Genomic DNA, 20,854 nt, shown 5'->3' on the forward strand with positions numbered 1-20,854 from the left:
TACTATCTGCAAGATGCACTGCAGCAACTTGCCAAGGCTTCTTCAGCAGCACATCCCAAACCTGCGACCTCTACCACCTAGAAGGACAAGGGCATGGGTAATAAATGCTGACCTTTCCAGCGAAGTCCACATCCCATGAACGAATTTTTAAAAAACATATTTATGTATACAAAGAACAGGAGGGATTCCAGCAGGGACATTGGGGTACCCATCTCATTAGCTTCCTTAAACTACCCATGCTTCCTTTCCTTTAGCCAATTAATAATGCACCATATGTTATCTTTGATTCCTGTTGATCTTAGTTTGTAAATCAGCCAGCGTTAATAGTACCATAGAGGTTTACAGCACAGAAAGTAGCCAGTTGGCCCATCATGTCTGCACTGGCTCTTTGCAAGAGCGATCTAAAACTAAATATTCATTGGGTATTTGACAGTTCGGAAGGACAGACAGAACGGAAAAGGAGGTGGGGTAGCTCTGTTAATAAAGGATGAGATCAGCGCGTTAGTGAGAAACGATATTGGCTCAGAAGATCAAGATGTTGAATCAGTTTGGGTGGAGATAAGGAATAATAAGGGGAAAAAGTCACTGGTGAGCATAGTCTATAGGCCCCTTAACAGTAGTTACACTGTTGGACGGAGTATAAATCAAGAAATAATGAACGCTTGTTTAAGAAAAAAGGAACGGCAATAATCATGGGCAATTTTAACCTTCATATTGATTAGACAAAGCAAATTGGCCAGGGTCGCCTTGAGGAAGAGTTCATGGAGTTTATCAGGGATAGTTTCCTTGAACAGTACATTGCGGAACCAACCAGGGATCTTAGATCTGGTACTGTGTAATGAGACAGGATTAATAAATGATCTCCTAGTAAAGTATCCTCGAGGAATGAGTGACTATGGCATGGATGAATTTCAAATTCAGCTGGAGGATGAGAAAGTTGGATCTCATACCAGTGTCCTAGGCTTAAACAAAGGAGTCCACAAAGGTATGAAGGCAGAGTTGGCTAAAGTAGACTGGGAAAATAGATTAATGTATGGGACGGTTGATGAGCAGTGGCAGACATTTAAGGAGCTATTTCATATCTCAACAAAAATATATTCCAATAAGAAGGAATAACCATCCGTGGCTAACTAAGGAAATAAGGGATGGTATCAAATTGAAAACAAGGGCATACAAAGTGGCCAAGACTAGTGGAAGGCCAGAGGATTGGGAAACTTCTAAAAGCCAGCAAAGAACGACTAAAAAAATAATAGAGGGAAGATAGCTTATGCAAGCAAACTGCACAAAATATAAAAACAGATAATAGTTTCTACAGGTACATAAAAAGGAAGAGTGGCTAAAATAAATGTTGGTCCCTTAGAGGATGAGACTGGGGAATTACTAATGCGGAACAGGGAAATGGCAGAGACTTTGAACAAATATTTTGTGTCGGTCTTCATGGTAGACGACACAAAAATTCCCAATCGTGGATAATCAAGGGGCTATAGGGAGTGAGGAACTTAATTCAATTACTATCACTAAAGAAGTAGTACTCGGTAAAATAATGGGACTAAAGCTGGACAAGTCCCCTGGACCTGATAGCTTGCATCCTAGAGTCTTAAAAGAAGTGGCTGCAGAGATAGTGGATGCATTGGTTGTAATCTACCAAAATTCCCTGGATTCTGGGGCGGTTCCAGCGGATTGGAAAACCGCAAATGTAACGCTCCTATTTAAAAAAGGAGGCAGACAGAAAGCAGGAAACTATAGACCAGTTAGCCTAACATCTGTCGTTGGGAAAATGCTGGAGTCCATTATTAAGGAAGCAGTAGCAGGACATTTGGAAAAGCATGATTCAGTCAAGCAGAGTCAACATGGTTTTATGAAAGGGAAATCATGTTTGACAAATTTGTTGGAGTTCTTTGAGGATGTAACGAGCAGGGTGGATAAGGGAACCAGTGGATGTGGTGTATTTGGATTTCCAGAAGGCATTCGATAAGGAGCATAAAAGATTACTGCACAAGATAAAAGATCACTGGGTTGGGAGCAATATATTAGTATAGATAGAGGATTGGCTAACTAACAGAAAACAGAGAGTCGGGATAAATGGGTAATTTTCCAGTTGGCAAACAGTAACTAGTGGGGTGCCGCAGGGATCGGTGCTGGGACCTCAACTATTTACAATCTATATTAATGACTTGGATGAAGGGACCGAGTGTAATGTAGTCAAGTTTTCTGATGATACAAAGATGGGTAGGAGAGCAAATTGTGAGGAGGCCACAAGAGATATAGACAGGCTAAGTGAGTGGGCAAAAATTTGGCAGATAGAGTATAATGTGGGAAAATATGAGGTTATCCACCTTGGCAGAAAAAATAGAAAAGCAAATTATAATTTAAATGGAGAAAAATTGCAAAGTGCTGCAGTACAGAGGGACCTGGGGGTCCATGTGCATGAAACACAAAAAGTTAGTATGCAGGTACAGCAAGTAATCAGGAAGGCAAATGGAATGCTGGCCTTTATTGCAAGAGGGATAGAGTATAAAAGCAGAGAAGCCCTGCTACAACTGTACAGGGTATTGGTGAGGCCACCTAGAGTATTGCGTACAGTTTGGTCTCCGTATATAAGGAAGGATATATTACATTGGAGGCTGTTCAGAGAAGGTTTCATCAAGTTGATTCTGGAATTGAGGGGGTTGACTTACGAAGATAGGTTGAGGAGGTTGGGCCTATACTCATTGGAGTTCAGAAGAATGAGAGGTGATGTTATCAAAACATATAAGATAATGAAGGGGATCGACAAGGTGGATACAGAGAGGATATTTCCATTCATGTGGAAACTAAAACTAGGGGGCATAGTCTCAGAATAAGGGGCCGCCCATTTAAAACTGAGATGGAGGAATTTCTTCTCTGAGGGTTGTAAATCGGTGGAATTCTCTGCACCAGAGAGCTGTGGAGGCTGGGTCATTGAATATATTTAAGGCAGAGATAGACAGATTTTGAGCGATAAGGGAATAAAGGGTTATGGGGAGCGGGCAGGGAAGTGGAACTGAGTCCATGATCAGATCAACCGTGATCTTATTAAATGGTGGAGCAGACTCGAGGAGGCTAAATGACCTACTCCTGCTCCTATTTCTTATGTTCTTATAATCCAGTTCTTGCCTCAACCACTTGCTGCGACAAAACAGTCCATGCTCCAGAAATCCTCGGCATATCTAGCCTTTAGTCCCAGTATCTCAAAACGCTGCTTGTAACTGTGGTTTCTGATCCCTGGCATTGTCCTGGTGAATCTATGCTGCTTACGCTCTATGGCTTTAATGTGCTTTCTATAATAAGAACATAAGAAAAAGGAGCAGGAGTCGGCCATTTGGCTCCTCGAGCCTGCTCTGCCATTCAATAAGATCATGGCCTCAACGCCACTCTCCTGCCTACTCCCCATAACCCTTGACTCCCATATCATTCAAAAATATCTCTATCTCCACCTTAAATATATTCAAAGAATCAGCCTCCACAGCTCTCTGGGTTAGAGAATTCCAAGGATTCACGACCCTCTGAGAAAAGAAATTCCTCCTCATTTGTTTTAAATGGGCAACCCCTTATTCTGAAACCATGCCCCCTAGTTCAAGATTCCCCCATGAGAATCTGCATCTACCCTGTCCACCCCCCTCAGAATCTTATATGTTTCAATAAAATCGCCTCTCATTCTTCTAAACTCCAAGGAGTATAGGCCCAACTTGCTCAACCATTCTTCAGATGACAACCCCTTCATCTCAGGAATCAACCTCGGGAACCTTCTCTGAACTGCCTCAATGCAAGTATATCCCTTCTTAAATAAGGAGACCAAAACTGTATGCAGTACTTCAGGTGTGGTCTTACCAACACCATTTACAGTTGGAGCACGACTTTCCTACTTTTATACTCCATCCCCCCTGGAATAAAGGCCAACATTCCATTTGCCTTCCTGATTACTTGCTGTACCTGCATGCTAACCTTTTGCGTTTCATGCACAAGAACCCCCAGATCCCTCTGTACTACAGCATTTTGTAATATCTCCCCATTTAAATAATTTGCTTTTTTATTTTTCCTACCAAAGTGGATAACCTTACATTTTCCCACATTATAGTCCATCTGCCAAATTTTTGCCCACTCACTGAGCCTATCTATATCCCTTTGTAGATTCTTTGCGTCATACAACTTGCATTCTCACCTATCTTTGTATCATCAGCAAATTTGGCTACGTTACACCTGGTTCCTTCATCCAAGTCATTAGTATAAATTGTAAGTAGTTGATGCCCCAGTACCGATCCCTGTGGCACCCCAATAGTTACAGTTTGCCCACATGAAAATGACCCATTTATCCCGACTCTCTGTTTTCTGTTAGCAATCCTCTATCCATGCTAATATATTACCCCCAACCATGTGAGCCCTTATCTTGTGAAGTAACCTTTTATGTGGCACTTTATCAAATTCTTTCTGGAAATCCAAATACACGACATCTACTGGTTTTCCTTTATCCACCCAGCTTGTTATATCATCAAAGAACTCCAGCAAATTTGTCAAACATGATTTCCCTTTCATAAAACCATGCTGACTCTGCTTGACTGCATTATGATTTTCTAAATGTCCTGCTACTACTTCCTTAATGATGGACTCCAGTATTTTCCCAATGACAGTTGTTAGGCTAACTGGTCTATAATTTCTTGCTTTCTGTCTGCCTCATTTCTTAAATAGAGGTGTTACACTTGCGGTTTTCCAGTCCACTGGGACCTCTCCAGAGTTCAGGGAATTTTGGTAGAAATACAACCAATGCATCCACTATCTCTGCATACCATCAGGTCCTGGGGACTTGTCCAACCTTAGACCCATTAGTTTGCCTAGTACTTTATCTCTAGTGATAATGATTTTTTAAATTCCTCCCCACCCCCCCCCCGCAATATCTCTTTGATTATCAATAACGGGGTGCCCAAAACTGCTTGCAGTATTCGAACCATGGCATAACTAACATTTTGTACAGATTCATCATTACTTTCCTGTTGTACAGTATGCCACTGTTTATAAATCTCTGCTCCCGATCACCATCCATTGATTTCTGCTGGAAAGTGCATGTGTGTGAATGTCAGGTGTGGATATGAAGTATAGCTGGTTGAGAAGAAAATTGCAAGTAAATACTTGGATATTGAACAGACTATTTTAAAGAAAGACTTATATTTATATCATGCCTTTCATGTATTCAGGACATCCCAAAATGTTTCACAGCCAACAAAATACTTTTGAAATGTAGTCACTGTTGTTTTGTAGGCAACATAGCATTCAATTAGCACACACATTTATGTTGAGGACTAATGTAGGCAATAGTTTTATGTTCTCATTTGATATAGCAGTGGTTTTACTGAGAAATAAAGGGTAAATGGTGTAAATTAATTTTCTAGGAAAATATACAATAGGAAATCTATTTCCTGCAAAATCGGCTTTTAACCTGAATTTATTTTACAGGGATTGCAAAAAAGTACTGTTTCATTATGGGCTTACATTAACAGCCAGCTGGAGGAGTTTATCAACCCTCTCTATGTGAATTACTATAATCATGTGCTGTATCCTGTGGCAAGCATGCGTCACCTCGAGCTCTGGATTGGATATTACATCCGTTGGAACCCAAGGATGAGACCACAGGTAACCACTTTGCCTTTTTTTGTTTAACCAGTGTGAATATTGAAGCTGATTGATAACACCAGAGTCAAAAATAATACAATTTTTCTTGTCCAGATGATTCAGGTAAGTTATTTTGAACCATTTGCCATCTGGAATGTAGAAATTTCTTGTGGATGATGCGTGAAAGAAAATGTATCCGGTTTGAAAACTGAAAAGGGATTTATGTTGAAAAGAGTTTCAAAAACTCAGTATCCCAATTATTTACTTCACTTTAATTTGATTTTTCACATTAAAAATTAATGTGCTTTGCATCTTACTCATTTAAAGCCAAATGATGGATATTAGAAATATTTAAAAATTCAGACAATTTTTAAAAAATGCCAAAAATGTTTAAAACAATTGCAGAATATTTGTTTTAATTTCTTTAACTTACTGAAGCCATTGTTTTCAGTTCATGCCACAAACTCCATACCCTCTCAACTGATTCCATCCCCCAGCCATCGCCTTAAGATCAACCAGACTGTTCACAACCTTGGCATCTAATCTGCCTCAGCCCGTCTGCTGCTGTAACCCTCATTCATGCCTTTGTCACCTCATGATTCGACTATTCCAATACTCTGCTGTCTGGCTTCCCATCCTCCACCCTCCGTAAACTTCAGCTCATCCAAAACTCTGCTGCTCATATCCTTTCCCACACCAAGTTCCTTTCACCCATCACCCCTGTGCTCATTGACCTACATTGACTCCTGGTTCCCCAACACTTCAAATTGAAAATTCTGATCCACAGGTTTATATCCCTTCGTGACTTTTCCCTTCCCTATCTCTGTAATTTCCTCCAGCCTACAAGCTTCGGAGAAAGCCGCAATCCTCTGACGTTGGCCTTCGGTGCATCCCCCACTCACCTTATCCCAACATTAGCAGCCATGCTTTCAGCCAACACTATACAGTACACCAGGGCGCTTACCCTGCAGCCTCGAGGCTCAGGCAATTCTGTCTATTTGTACTTTTAAGGGCAAATTTTATGAGTTCACCCATTACAGCTGGAAAATCAGGTGGGGCCTGCTGACCTCCACAGTGAATTCCTGATGAGGTTCTGTGCCACTGGTGCAAGTTCATTAAATTATTTCACTTATTTCTCCATTTCTTTGCTTTGGAATTCCATCCTTCAACATCTCCATCTCTACATCTCCCTCTCCCCCTTTAAGACCCTCCTTTAAACCCAAGCTTTTAGCCCCCTCCTAATATCTCATTCTGTGATTCGGCAACCAAATTTGTCCTGCGAAGCAACTTGAGACGTTTTTCTTCATTAAAGGCACTACTTAATGCATGTTGTCATTGAAATTTGTACATACTGGGGAAAAAAATTACTTGTGCTCAAACCTACTAGTTTTAAAAATTTGTTCAAGGCCAGCATTTATTGCCCATCCCCAATTGCTCTTGAGTCGCCACCTTGAACCACTACAGTCTGCCACTTTGTACAACTGAGTGGATTGCTAGGCCGGAGAGCAGTTAAGAGTCAACCACATTGCTGTGGTTCTGGAGTCACATATAGGCCAGACAGGGTAAGGATGGCCAATTTCCTTCCCTAAAGGACATTAGTGAACCAGATGGGTTTTTACAACAATCCGGTATTTCATATTCACCATTACTGATACTAGCTTTTTATTCCAGATGTATTTAATGAACTGAATTTAAATTCCCCAGCTGCCGTGGTGAGATTTTAACTCATCTCTCTGTATCATTAGTCCAGTCCAGTAACATAACCACTATGCTACCTGTTGTGGAAAGAAACCACTCGGAGTCAGGGGTGCATTGTGAAAAGAGAAATCTCTAATACAAGCATGCAGGGGAGAGCCTTTCAGTGTATTAAAGACTCAAAATTCCAGTAGTCGTGCCGACTCAGATCAGGAGGAAGTGAAACTCCACAGTTGACAAAGACAAGTCCATATAAGGGTGACAGTTGCTTGACCATTAACTACTGATCACGTAAGCTGTCTCCTGTTATCTCGACTGTCTCGGCCTTGAGGCCTTTATGGTTGCCTTTCCTTCCCCTTATCTCTACCCAATTGTCCCTTGTTTTAAGATTTTAGAAACATGTTTATGTCTAAACTGCTGAAGACTGGTTTTAACATTTTTTAGCTTACATATGGCTTACCTTCCCATCACGCTTTGCAGTTCCAATGGCTTATTACTAACATAGCTACTGACATCTTTAAAAGATCATAATGACTTACACGTGATGGTATAATACATGATATTCATCACATCAGTACATTAAACAATACTAGGTCGCCACATCAGCCCCTCCTGTTGGCCCCCTGATGAGACCTCGTCTGATCCAGGTAGGACACACCTAGCCCCGAATTCCCTCCCCATGAGATTGTCCAGGGATCCTACTGAACTTCCGCGGGTGTCGAATTCATAAATTTAAAGATCCTCTTACAGCATCACCGATGTCCTGGTGACATTGGCTAGGCTTGGAACTATATATATGCTAGATCTTTTTAACATACTGATTCATCGGTACTTCTCTGGGAGTGATTCTGTAACTATGGACATTGGGGCATACCCTTTGTTTCACATCAACACCATCATTCTTTGGTAACAACAGATACACAGAATGATGGTCAGGACAAGTATGGAAGCGATGGTGGCCGCCATGCTCCCTATCTCCCACCAGTTTTACTGCATACGGCCTGATCTCGACCTATTGGTGGCTGAGTCCTCCAGTGCCTTGGTCGTTCCTTTGGTCAACTCTACCTGAACCCGTCCCCTAGCGATGATCTGCCGACTTTGACGGCTATATCTCATTGTTGTAGTCAGGGCCTTCTCTACCACGGCCCAAGCAACCTTCCCTGGTGTGTCATCCACATCCAGCTCATCATCCCACCATGGGCCAGATGGAAGTCTCCCAAGGTGAAGGAGTCTGAGATTTGGAGACAGAAGGTATAATTCGCACATTCCTCCGTAGAAGTAGTTCCTTTTGTCAAGACAGTAGACACCACTGGGTCGGGGATGCTTGTACTGCCTTGGAGGCACCCTCTAGAGGCTCGATTGTCACCACCACTGCAGAGTTGCTATCTATAGGTTTCAAGGTATTGCAGATACATACTATGTAGTGCTATGATTCGGTGCAACATGAGGAGGGTGTCCCTACTCGGCAAACCAACTTGTCTCTGACCGCTCCCAGAGATTCAAATTTATATTCCCCTGGATACGGCCCACTCTTGTGTGCCTGTGGTATCATCATTAGGAACTTAAAACGTGTCTGCTGGCCCCCCATTTGTGGGTTGGGTCACCAACAGTTCCTGTTTAATTTCCCCCACATTAGCCAGGTCTAAACTCCGGACTTCCCCATACACATGCCAAAGTACTGTCCCAAATCTAATGTCTTCAACATCCTCCCGATTTTACACCCTCGATTAAGTCTCGAGCCAGCATGTCATGTGCTCGCCCTTTAGACTGTGAGTCGGTCGTGTCTGCTATGGCTTTCCCTACTTCCTCTATTCCCTTCTGTAATCCGACCCCCTGTACTTCTACCGTGGTGAACGCATACTCCGTTCCCTGGGCTGCAAACCATATACCCCTAGCACTCCCTTTTGCCACCCATGTGGCGTAATCATTTATACTCGAGATCTGGTGTGAATTTAGAACTGAATTAGCACTTCTAAACAGTCCCCCAACATCTCCCAATACACTACGCCTGTTCCTTCCTTTGAGGGCCTATACCTCAGAGGCTTATGCGCCTTTTATAATCCCTGAGCAGCTGATGCAACTTACATTTGCCCAGGTGACTGATTGCGGATGGTCACTACACTTGGCTTCTAACGTTGGTACCAAGCTACTGAGATTGTACATTACTTCCAGCGTGACGCCGTGTAACAACGTTTTTGGATTCCCTCTCATAATGATGTCATCCTCCGGGCGTGGTACAGTAGTGGGACACTGTCGGCTTCTGGTACCCACATATCGTTAGATCAAGACATCTTATATCAGTACATCCTAACCCTTTAATCACATCGCTACAAAATTCCTGACAATATTGTTCCTCAAATCCTGGTTCCCAAATAAATGGGGGTATTTTAGTCCATCCTGCTGTGATGCTCACATCATGGACGATTGTTCCCCTCCATCCTTCCATGATGTTTACAACTCAGATGGTCATTTTGCAGTTGTAGTACCATTTTCCCAGTTGCATCGTCATATATGCCTATAAGTGTTATATCCCCATTGGTATCCTTACTACTCTGCAGATGTGTGTGTTTGCACCATCCCGCTCAGGACCCATTCCAGCGAATCCAGAACTGGGGTTCGAACACTTTTTTTTGGAAGACCAACCGAAAGACCAACCACTTGGCTTAACGGTGAGATTCCCCCTTTCATAAGGGCAGAGAGGCCTCGTGAGTCGGATCGATTGTCCTGGTGCGGATCGTTCGTGTTCAACACCGCAGCTAGGGTCCCGGTATCCTTCACATAACTGCGTGACGCACTTGGGCCCGACTTCCCATACCCTGGTAGTGTGTGTACGCATGGTGACTCGATCCGTAATTCATAGATTGGGTTTCTTTACCCATTCTCCTTTCCCTCCCTGTGGTAGTTGCACGTACTTTCCTGGATTCAAACAAGTACTCTTATCAGTGTGCATGGTGGGCACCTCCTATGCTGTTGTAGTTGTCAGGAGGGTTATCACTACTATTGCCGTCCACCCAGCCGCCATTGAGCTGTCGGTTTATCTGAAACAAAATAGTTAAGAGACCAGCTGCTAGCCCTCCTGTTGGTAGAAACAGAATGTGAATTATATGGCTTAACCTGTGACCAATGTTTCCATCTACTTCCCCTGGTGTATCCAAACATACGCATCTATCGCTAGTCATGAGAACCATGTAGGGTCCAGACCATTGAGTCGCCAGTCCCGGTTTGGATGGCACTCCCTGTCTCCTGCCCTCGGAAGCCCTGATGGCATGGGTTTGGGCCTGTGCCTATCTCGGTCTGCTCCCTCTTGCTGTTGCTGCTTTACTTCCGCTTTCATCCCTTGAAGTTGTTTGCACAGTTCTGTTTTGTACCGCGTAATACTAACCCTCTGGCCCAGGCTCGTTATCCCCAACTATCACCCCTTCCGGTCGTCTCATAACCCTCCCAGTCATTAATTCGTCCGGGGTCAGCCCATCGCCCAATTGGGGGTTGCCCGCAATCTCATTAATACAGTTGGGAGGACATCTACCCAGCTTTTACCCCCGTGCTTGCAATTGCTTTTGCTATAGCTGTTTTCAGGGTCCTATTCATACATTCCACTATTCCAGAACATTGAGGATGGTAAGGTATGTGGAACCTCTGTTTCACTCCCAATAACTGGCATGCCATTTTCATGACTCTACCCGTAAAATGGGTCCCCTGATCTGAATCTATTTGTAGGGGGATCCCCCACCGAAGTATCACTTCCTCTGCTAAGATTCTTGCAGCGGTATCGGCGGTACAATTTCGTGTTGGGAAGGCCTCTACCCAACGGGTGAAATGGTCCATTATTACCAGACAGTAGGTTTTTCCACTGCTCTTTGGAAGGGGACTGGTGAAATCAATTTGTAGATTCTCCCACGTCTCTTTGGCTTTGGCTGATTTCTCATATGGACCTTTATTCCCTTCCTGGAGTTATACTGTGCACATATCAGGCACCTTTGGCAGTGATTTTCCACATCCCTGACCATTCCCAGCCACCACCAGTACCTCCTTAATGAGTGCAGCATCCCATGCTTTCCCTGATGTATAATACCCGTGATAGATTCCCAGTAAATTCTGGCTGATGTATTCGGGGGCTACTTAGCTGTTCTGTCCCATCCAACTTCCACACTCCCGCCGCATCTTCCTTTGCTCCGTGCCTCCTCCATACCTCTCTCTTCTTCTGGCATATCTTTGTATAGCTGTACCATATTTATCTCCTCTGGTCCGATGGCACAAGCTGCCACTGGGGCCAGTGTGGGGGACATATCTTCGGTGGCCTCATTAGCTGCCATATCAGCCCATTCATTTCCTTTCTGTATCCAATCATCCCCCTTCTGATGCGCTTTTACCTTAACCACTGCTGCCTCCAGTGGGAGCCCTGCAGCCTCACCAATGCCTTTACTAGTAGTTCATGTTTGATGTGACCCCCTGAGGATGTTATGAACTCTCTTCGGGCCCATGAGGCCAAATAATCATGGATGACGCCAAACACATACCGGCTATCGGTGCAAATATTTACGTTTCCCTTGGCAAGCCCGTAACGCTTCAATGAGGGCTAGCAGTTCTGCTACCTGTGCGGAATTCCCCCCTTCCAATAACCCTTGTCGAACCACCCGACCATCCTTCCTTATGACTGCCCACCCAGTGTGGGGTGTACCACATATAAATCTCCTAGAACCATCGACAAACATTGCTTCACATTCCCCTTCAAGTGGGCTATATTTTACCCCACAACTTTCCTCTTGATACACAGCAATTATCCCCTGACATTTCAGTTAGATTTTCCTATCTAGAGTGTTTCAATCATAATCATGCCCAATATCTTTTAAAATTTTATTCAACAATTCAAAAGTGATTCCTTACTGAATTTTTTTTAAAACACGTCAGCGGAAAGGGTTAACTACTTTCTAGGTTTATAAGATGGCGGAGCAAAACATTGTCTGACATCATTACGTCATTTCACGTAATTTTTTTCCCCCTTTTTTTAAAAAAAAACCTCTCCCGATATCTTTAAAATCTTTTAATATTTTTTTTTAGCAAAAATCATTATCAACATAAGGTGCCTTTATTTTTTTTTTCCAATGTGGAAAGTCTCATGTCTGGAACTAAGGACATCCACATTTTGCAATAACCAGAATTTCACTGTGACCACAGTGAATGTCGGGGTTTCATTGGAATTATTGAGGTTAATTAACCTATCAAATTTGGACCATTTTATAGCAAATATGTTAACAAAACACAATACAGAGCAGATAAAATAACAGTAAGTTGCATCACTTTCCATATTCTCCTTTCTTTGGATGCCTTTCCAATTGACTGTAAAAATACTAAATATAATTGGAGAAACATTAGTTTTTCTTTATCTTATTCATAGACTAAATTTAGTATCTCAACCCAATGTAATCAATAATTGTTTTTTTTGACAAGTAAGTAGGCATCTCGGGCTGGCAATAACCAAATTGAAAATACAGTGCTTTGTTATGATTCGAATTGATTTAAAACGAGACCACACATTTTAAATTTAAACTATATAAGACAATTGCAATTTTTTTGAACTGTAATCCAATTAAAACTTTCAAATTATCTCTTCAGCAACAATTGCTGATAAAAGTTTAAATCTATGCTGAGCAGTCACCGTTAAAATATTTTGAAGAAGAGCAGGCGAGTTATCCCCATTGCTATCTGGATATTTCTGGTGTTTGTAAACTTGGTTTAAATCTGCACTTCAAGTTAAGAGCCCTGAAAAGGTTTCAAATATCTCAACTGTAACTTCAAGGCTGATTTTTATCTTTTGTAAAACAAACCATCCTTTGTACATTTCATAGCTCCATAACTCATCATCAAAATAAATCCACACCCGCATTTATAACTTAAAATGTAATTCAATTCTAGGTACACAATGTACATTTTAAAATTCAATTTATCCACACTTTCGTAAAACTTCCCATATCCATGACAAAAGGGTTAATATAGCTTTCAGCTCTGTCCGAAAAGGTAGGCGGAGTTAAAACAAACAAGCAGGTACAGTTTTTCCTTTAAAAGAAAGGCTTTCAGACAAATGAAAAATGATTTAACGCCCCAAACCGTCAGGAAAACTTCCACACACACACACATTTTCATACAAACTGTAAACTTTTAAATCGCGGGGATCTCCTATCCCTGGGGAGATGCTCTCTCCCCCAGTTCCGACAAACCGTCAGCATAAATTAACTAGGTTACTCGCGAGGTCCTAAGACCCCAGTGTCGAACCGTTAAATCAAACCACCCCCGGCCCATGGCGATACAAAGCTTATGCAACGTTGCCTCCTCTTTCTCTCATGACAGTCACCCCGATTCGGTTTAGTTCAAGATCCCCAATAGTCCAAGGGACCACTCCGTGCCCACAGACCTAACTACTGGGTGGTATAAATTAATGTATTTCGTCTGTTGGTCCTGGAACAGTGCCCTGTTTTCGGTATTACGAGCCGACTACACCAAGTCGTTGTGGAAAGAAATCAATTGGAGTCATGGGTGCACTGATACGAGAAATCTTTAATACAAGCATGCAGGGGAGAGCCTTTCAACGTACCAAAGACTCTCAAAATTCCAGTAGTCGTGCCAACTCAGTTATACATGATCAGGAGGAAGTGAAACTCCACAGTTGACAAAGACAAGCCCATATAAAAGTGACAGTTGCTTGACCATTAACTACTGATCACGTAAGCTTAAACAGATGTCTCCTTTTATCTCGATTGTCTCGGCCTCGAGGCCTTTATGATTGCCTTTCCTTCCCCTTTCCTTCCCCTTATCTCTACGCAATTGTCCCTTGTTTCAGGGTTTTAGAAACATGTTTGTCTAAACTGCCGAAGACTGTGGTTTTAACATTTTTTAGCTTGCATATGATCTTGCTTCCCATCACGCCTTGCAGTCTCTGGCTTATTACTAACATAACTACTGACATCTTTAAAAGATTATACTGACTTACACATGATGGAATAATACATGATACTCATCACATCAGTATATTAAACACTAGGTCGCCACGTCACTACTGTAACCCTAATAGCCAGTTTTTGGTTTGTTGTCCAAAGGCAGGATGTTGTAACCAAATATTTTCATAATCCAGTGAAACTTAATATATTAATAATTTGGGATGAAATCTGGAAATAATACTGTACAAAAGAATTAAGTTTGTCAGACCTGGTTAAATTAACAAGCTAAATTTATGTGAAGCCGATATGGTTTGTGTCATGTATTCAACTATCATTGTAACCCATGTATAAAGTGACCTAAGTTGTACACCTTGAGAACATTGACCACAAGGAGGTGAACTTGTGGGAGACACTCTTACCCTGGACTTTCAGGTATAAAAGGGGAAGCTCCACCCACCTTCATCACTTGAGGTCTTGGTAATAAAGGTAACTGGTCACAGAGTGACCTTCTCTCAAGTATGGGCCTCGTGTGCATTTATACTGTATAGTAAGGACATATCATTGGTGACGAGAAACTAGGATTTAAACCACACGATCATGGCCACTAGCAGCACAGAAGAGAGGTACTGAGTTGGTGATGATTGGGACGACTTTATTGAGAGACTACAGCAAAGTTTTGTCACGAAGGAATGGTTGGGACAGGATTCGGCCGACAAATGCAGGGCTCATCTCCTGCCGGTTTGTGGATCCAGAACGTACTCCCTGATGAAGGACCTTCTAGCGCCAGAGAAGCCGGCGGAAAAGAAGTTGGAAGAGCTTAGTAAGTTGATCGGGGAACACCTTAAACCGGCGAGCAGCATGCACATGGCGACGCACCGGCGGCGAGAAGGGCAAAGCGTTCCTGACTTCGTGGCAGATCTCTGGAGACTGGCGACCCTATGTAAGTTCACAGATGCATGCAAAGCGGAGATGCTGCAAGACTTTTTTTATTGAGGGCATCGGACACGCTGGGGTTTTCAGGAAACTGATTGAGACCAAAGACTTGACCTTGGAAGCGGCGGCTCTGATAACCCACACATTTATCTCGGGAGGAAGAGACCAGAATGATGTATGACAAAAATCTTGGCTCAAATGCGGCAAACGGCACAAAGTTCTCTAGGCAGACAAGGGCAATCGGACATGTAGTCGAATCCAAAGGGGGAATTCAACAGAGACAATGGCTAGCTGAACGGCGATTCATGCCATCGCAATAGACAATGCGGCCAGTAATGGGGCCATCAACACCTGTTAATGGTGCGCTTAAGGACAGTTACAGAGACAGTCAGAGACGATCGACTGGTAATGGATCTTTTGTTTCCAACAATGGGGCCTCCAGCTCATGCTGGAGGTGTGGAGGCAAACACCCAGCCAGAGCTTGCAGGTATCAGCAATATACCTGCAGAAACTGCAACATCAGCAGTCACTTGGCACGTATGTGCAGGAAGCCTGCAGCCAGGTTGATGTACGAGGAGGACGGGCCCGATGTAAGCCCTACGAGGCCAAATGAATTCTGGGGGAAATCGCTGGAAGCTGAAGTTCAGCGAGTTCATGTGGAGCACATATACAGTTCATATACCAGGACGCCACCGATAATGATGAGAGTGCTCCTCAATGGCATCCCAGTATCAATGGAGCTAGACACAGGGGCCAGCCAGTCCCTGATGAGTATCAAACAGTTCAAAAGGTTGTGGGTGTCCAAGGCCAGGAGGCCAAAATTATTGCCGATTGACGCACAGCTACGGACAGATACAAAGGAGATCATTCCGGTGCTAGGCAGCGCCACGGTAGTCGTGACCCACAAAGATTCAGAGAACAGGTTGCCACTCTGGATTGTCCCGAGGGATCGTCCCGCACTACTGGGGAGGAGTTGGCTTGCTGTCATGAACTGGAAATGGGGCGCTGTCAATGCAATTTCTTCTGTGGAGCGAGTATCATGCTCACAGGTCCTGGACAAATTTGACTCATTTCAACCTGGCATCGGCACTTTCATGGGGGCCAAGGTAGTGATTCACGTTAACTAGGACGCCAGGCCAGTACACCACAAGGCCAGAGCGGTGCCGTACGTGATGTGGGAAAAGATAGAATGTGAATTGAACCACCTGCTGAGGGAAGGCATCATCTCGTCAGTCGAATTCAATGACTAGGCGAGCCCGATCAAGGCGGATGGGGTCGGTCAGGATATGTGGCAATTATAAGGCCACCATCAATCGGGTGTCACTCCAAGACCAGTACCCGCGACCGAGAGCGATGCTATCTGGTGGCAAACTTTTTTCAAAATTGGACCTGACCTCAGTTTACATGACCCAGGAGCTGGCGAGTGAGTCGAAGAAGCTGACCACCATCACGACACACGAGGGGTTGTTTGAATCCGTTTGGGATTCGTTCGGCCACTGCGATCTTTCAATGAAATATGGAAAGCCTCCAAGTCGATTCCAAGGACGGTGGTTTTTCAAGACGACATCCTCATCACGGGTCGCGATACTGAAGAACACCTCCACAACCTGGAGGAGGTGCTACGCAGACTGGACCGGGTAGGGCTGCGACTGAAAAAGGCGAAGTGCGTCTTCTTAGCTCCAGAGGTAGAATTCCTGGGGATGAGGGTAGCAGCAGACGGGATCAGACCCACTGCGTCCAAAACGGAAGCAATTCAGAGAGCACCCAGACCCCGTAACACGACAGAGCTGCGTTCGTTCCTGGGGCTCCTGATCTATTTTGGTAACTTTCTTCCCAAATTGGGCACGCTGTTAAAGGTCACGATTGGGTCTGGGGGTTAGCCAGGAAAGGGCTTTTGATAGAGCACGCAACTTGTTATGCTCCAACAAACTGTTACCGTTATATGACCCATGTAAGAAACTTGTTCTAACGTGCGATGTGTCGTCCTATGGGGTCGGGTGTGTGTTGCAGCATGTGAATGCCAATGGTCAGTTACAGCCGGTAGCTTACGCCTCCAGAAGTCTGTCCCAGGCAGAAAGGGGCTACAGGATGGTAGAAAAGGAAACGCAGTAAAAAAAAAAAAAAATGCACCAGTACCTGTTTGGCAGGAAATTTGAGCTGGAGACAGATCACAAACTCCTAACGTCCCTTTTGGCTGACAACTAGGCCATAGATGCGAATGCATCGGCCCGCATACAGAGGTGGGTACTTACATTAGCCGCCTATGACTGCACAATTCGGCACAGACCGGGCACTGAAAACTATGCCGATGCACTCAGCAGGCTCCCACTAGCCACCACTGATGGGGCAACTTAGCATGATGCTGAGATGGTCATGGCTGTTGAAGCTTTCGAAAGCGAAGGCTCACCTGTGACAGCCCATCAGATTAAAGTCTGGACAAATAAAGACCCGCTACTGTCTTTGGTTAAGAAATGTGTCCTGAATGGGGTCTGGGCAGCCACGTACGGGGCAAGCCCTGAAGAATTTAAACCGTTTCATAGGTGCAAGGATGAATTCTCAATTCAGGCCGATTGCCTACTGTGGGGAAACTGAGTAGTCATGCCCCAGAGGGGCAGAGAGGTGTTTATCAGAGAACTTCATAATAAGCACCCGGGCATTGTCATGATGAAGGCAATTGCCAGGTCACACATTTGGTGGTCAGGGATAGATGCAGACCTGGAACTTTGTGTTCGCAGGTGCAACATATGTGCTCAGCTGGGCAACGCACCCAGGGAAGCTCCCCTTAGCACCTGGTCCTGGCCTGCCAAGCCATGGTCACGCATCCATGTGGACTACGCAGGTCCTTTCATGGGAAAATGTTTTTGGTTGTAGTAGACGCCTACTCCAAATGGATTGAGTGTGCCATTTTAAATTCAAGCACATCCTCTGCCGCAGTAGAAAGTCTACGGGCGATGTTCGCCGCCCATGGTCTACCGGATGTCTTGGTTAGCGACAATGGCCCGTGCTTCACGAGCACTGAATTCCAGGACTTCATGGCAGGCAATGGAATCAATCATGTCAGAATGGCATCGTTCAAGCCAGCCTCAAACAGCCAGGCAGAATGAGCAGTGCAGATAATCAAACAGGGGATGCTCAAAATCCAAGTGGGTTCCCTACAAAGCCATTTATCACGCCTCCTGTTGGCTAATAGGCCCCGACCACATTCGCTCACAGGGGTTCCTCCCGCAGAGCTGCTAATGAAAAGGACGCTCAAAACCAGGTTATCCCTTATACACCCTACTATGAAAGAAATTGTTGAGAGCAGGCGTCAGTCACAATGTGACTACCATGACAGGAATGCGAGGGCGCGATGTATTGATGTCAATGACTCTGTTTTTGTCCTTAATTAAGCTGCAGGGCCCAAATGTCTTGCAGGCACTGTGATTGCCAAAGAGGGGAATAGGGTTTTGGTAGTTAAATTTACCAATGGACAAATCCGCCACAAACACGTGGATCAAACTAAAAGGAGGTTCAGCAACCCCATAGAAGAAGCAGAGGAAGAACACGACATAGAGTTTACTCCACCACAGGTGACCGAACACCGGAACCAAGTGGAGGAGAGCCCAGTCACTGTGGGCAGTCCAGACAGGCGTGAGGCACCGCAAACAGCAGACACTCAGGCCAGCGCCCAACAACCGGAGCCCCAAATCGGGCGCTCTACAAGGGAGCGTAAACTACCAGAGAGACTTAACCTGTGATCCCAATAAGACTTTGGGGGGGGAGGTGATGTCATGTATTCAACTATCATTGTAACCCATGTATAAGCTGACCTAAGTTGTACACCTTGAGAACATTGACCACAAGGGGGTAAACTTGTGGGAGACACTCCTAACCTGGACTTTTAGGTATAAAAAGGGAAGCTCCACCCACCTTCATCACTTGAGGTCTTGGCAATAAAGATAACTGGTCACAACTTCTCTTAAGTATGGGCCTCGTGTGCATTTATACTGTATAGTAAGGACATATCACTTTGATCAAAGATTTGCTCCTTGAATTTAATATAATAACTATGAGAAGTCCCTACTGGGAGGATGGCAGTATAATAATTACATTTTTTAAACTTTGACGATTAGAATTTGATGTAGCCCAAAATATTTCAACAATTTTCACATGCATGCATATATAGTGTAAGAGAGTATACCCTGAATGCACTGCCTGAAAGAGTGGTGAAGGCAGATTAAATAGTAAATTTCCAAAGGGAATTGGATATATTACTGAAAAGGAATAATTTGCAGGGCTATTGGGAAAGAGCGGGGGAGTGGGCTAATTGGATAGCTCTTTCAAAGAGCCAGCACACAAACGATGAACTGAATGGTTTACAGCAGAAGATTCTATGATTGCAGAAAGGGAATACCTAAATAAAAAGCAGTTCTAAATCTGTCTGTAATATAAACAATATATCACACTCTAAATTCAGAAGGATAAAAAAGGCCATTTCTAGTTATTGATCAGCATATGAATATTGTCAAATGGTGACAACAAAAGCATGCTATACTCATTTTAATCATTCTTTTCTGAATACAGGAGCCTATTCATCAGCGTTACAAGGAACTTTTAGCAAAACGAGCGGAGCTTCAGAAAAAGGTGGAAGAATTACAGCGAGAAGTTTCTAACAGGTCAGCTTCCTCATCAGAGAAAGCTGGCTCGCCTTCGCGTTCAGTTACACCCGTACAGACTGTCGTTTGAAAGTTGAATTAGTTCTTTTAAAGGACAAAATAGCTGTTGAAAAGACTATTTTTGCAACGGTTTTTAATGCTTGAAGAAAAGTTCATTCATGTACACAGCCAAGCATATACAAACAGGTTACTGTAAATTGTATTTACAACTTATTTTATATGAACAATTGTAGCACTTATTTGCTATTTGTAGGCAAATAATTCAAGTGTTCTAAGTGAATAGACTATGAATTAGTTTTTGCATTTGGAAGCGAACCTTATTTATTGCACTGACAAGTTTTAACTACCATACTTAACCTTAATTCTAAGATTAACACTAAACCTTCAGGAAATAACCAGTGTGCTTGTACGTTTTAGACTGGTTAGCTTTATTTAATTTGATACTACAGCTTCTAACAGCCAACTATCATATACTAGGTTCTCCACTCCACCCCCCCCCCCGGCCCCCAACCTTCCCTACCATTAACCAGGAGGATATCACTCAAAGTACTTGCTGAGTAAAACATTATTGATGCATATATTTGATAAAAATATAAATGAAAAACTATTAGAGGAAAAGAATGACTATTAAACATTCAACATTGATTGGGGTTGAAGATGGTCATTTAACCAATGTGTGCTGTGTAGACTTCTTTACTTCACTGGAATGTTTTTTTAATATAGCCATTCTTATTAAATTTATATTTATCCAAATCAAATTGCCATTTTGGTATCCTCACAAAGTAATGCCATTGATATTGCACTGCAACCTCAGTTCTGCACTGGTGGAGTTGATCCAGCTAAAATAATGAAAGACAAAGTAAAGTATTTTTCTAATGAACAATATATATTGTATAATAGAATAAATTGTGCAGATTGGTTTTCCACAGAGTAAACCACTTGCCATGATTGCAGTGTTAGAGATATCCAACTAGCGCCACCTTGATTTATTTCTGTTAACCGCCAGTCTCCTTGAAT

The 20,854-nt window shown here is 43.4% G+C and overlaps 1 protein-coding gene across 4 annotated transcripts in view; it reads left to right on the forward strand.

Moving 5' to 3' along the window:
• The window catches only part of mtmr2 (myotubularin related protein 2), a 168,486-nt gene extending 147,980 nt beyond the window's left edge, over window positions 1-20,506 (forward strand). For all 4 annotated transcript variants that reach the window (XM_070891948.1, XM_070891949.1, XM_070891950.1 and 1 more), the window contains 2 exons: window positions 5,467-5,643; window positions 19,746-20,506. In XM_070891948.1, coding sequence (XP_070748049.1) covers window positions 5,467-5,643; window positions 19,746-19,907 — 339 coding nt within the window. In that variant the 3' untranslated portion in view covers window positions 19,908-20,506. The remainder of the gene's footprint in view (window positions 1-5,466; window positions 5,644-19,745) is intronic.
• Window positions 20,507-20,854: the final 348 nt, after the last annotated feature.

Source organism: Pristiophorus japonicus, chromosome 10, assembly GCF_044704955.1.
Source record: "Pristiophorus japonicus isolate sPriJap1 chromosome 10, sPriJap1.hap1, whole genome shotgun sequence".
Taxonomy (NCBI): domain Eukaryota; kingdom Metazoa; phylum Chordata; class Chondrichthyes; family Pristiophoridae; genus Pristiophorus; species Pristiophorus japonicus.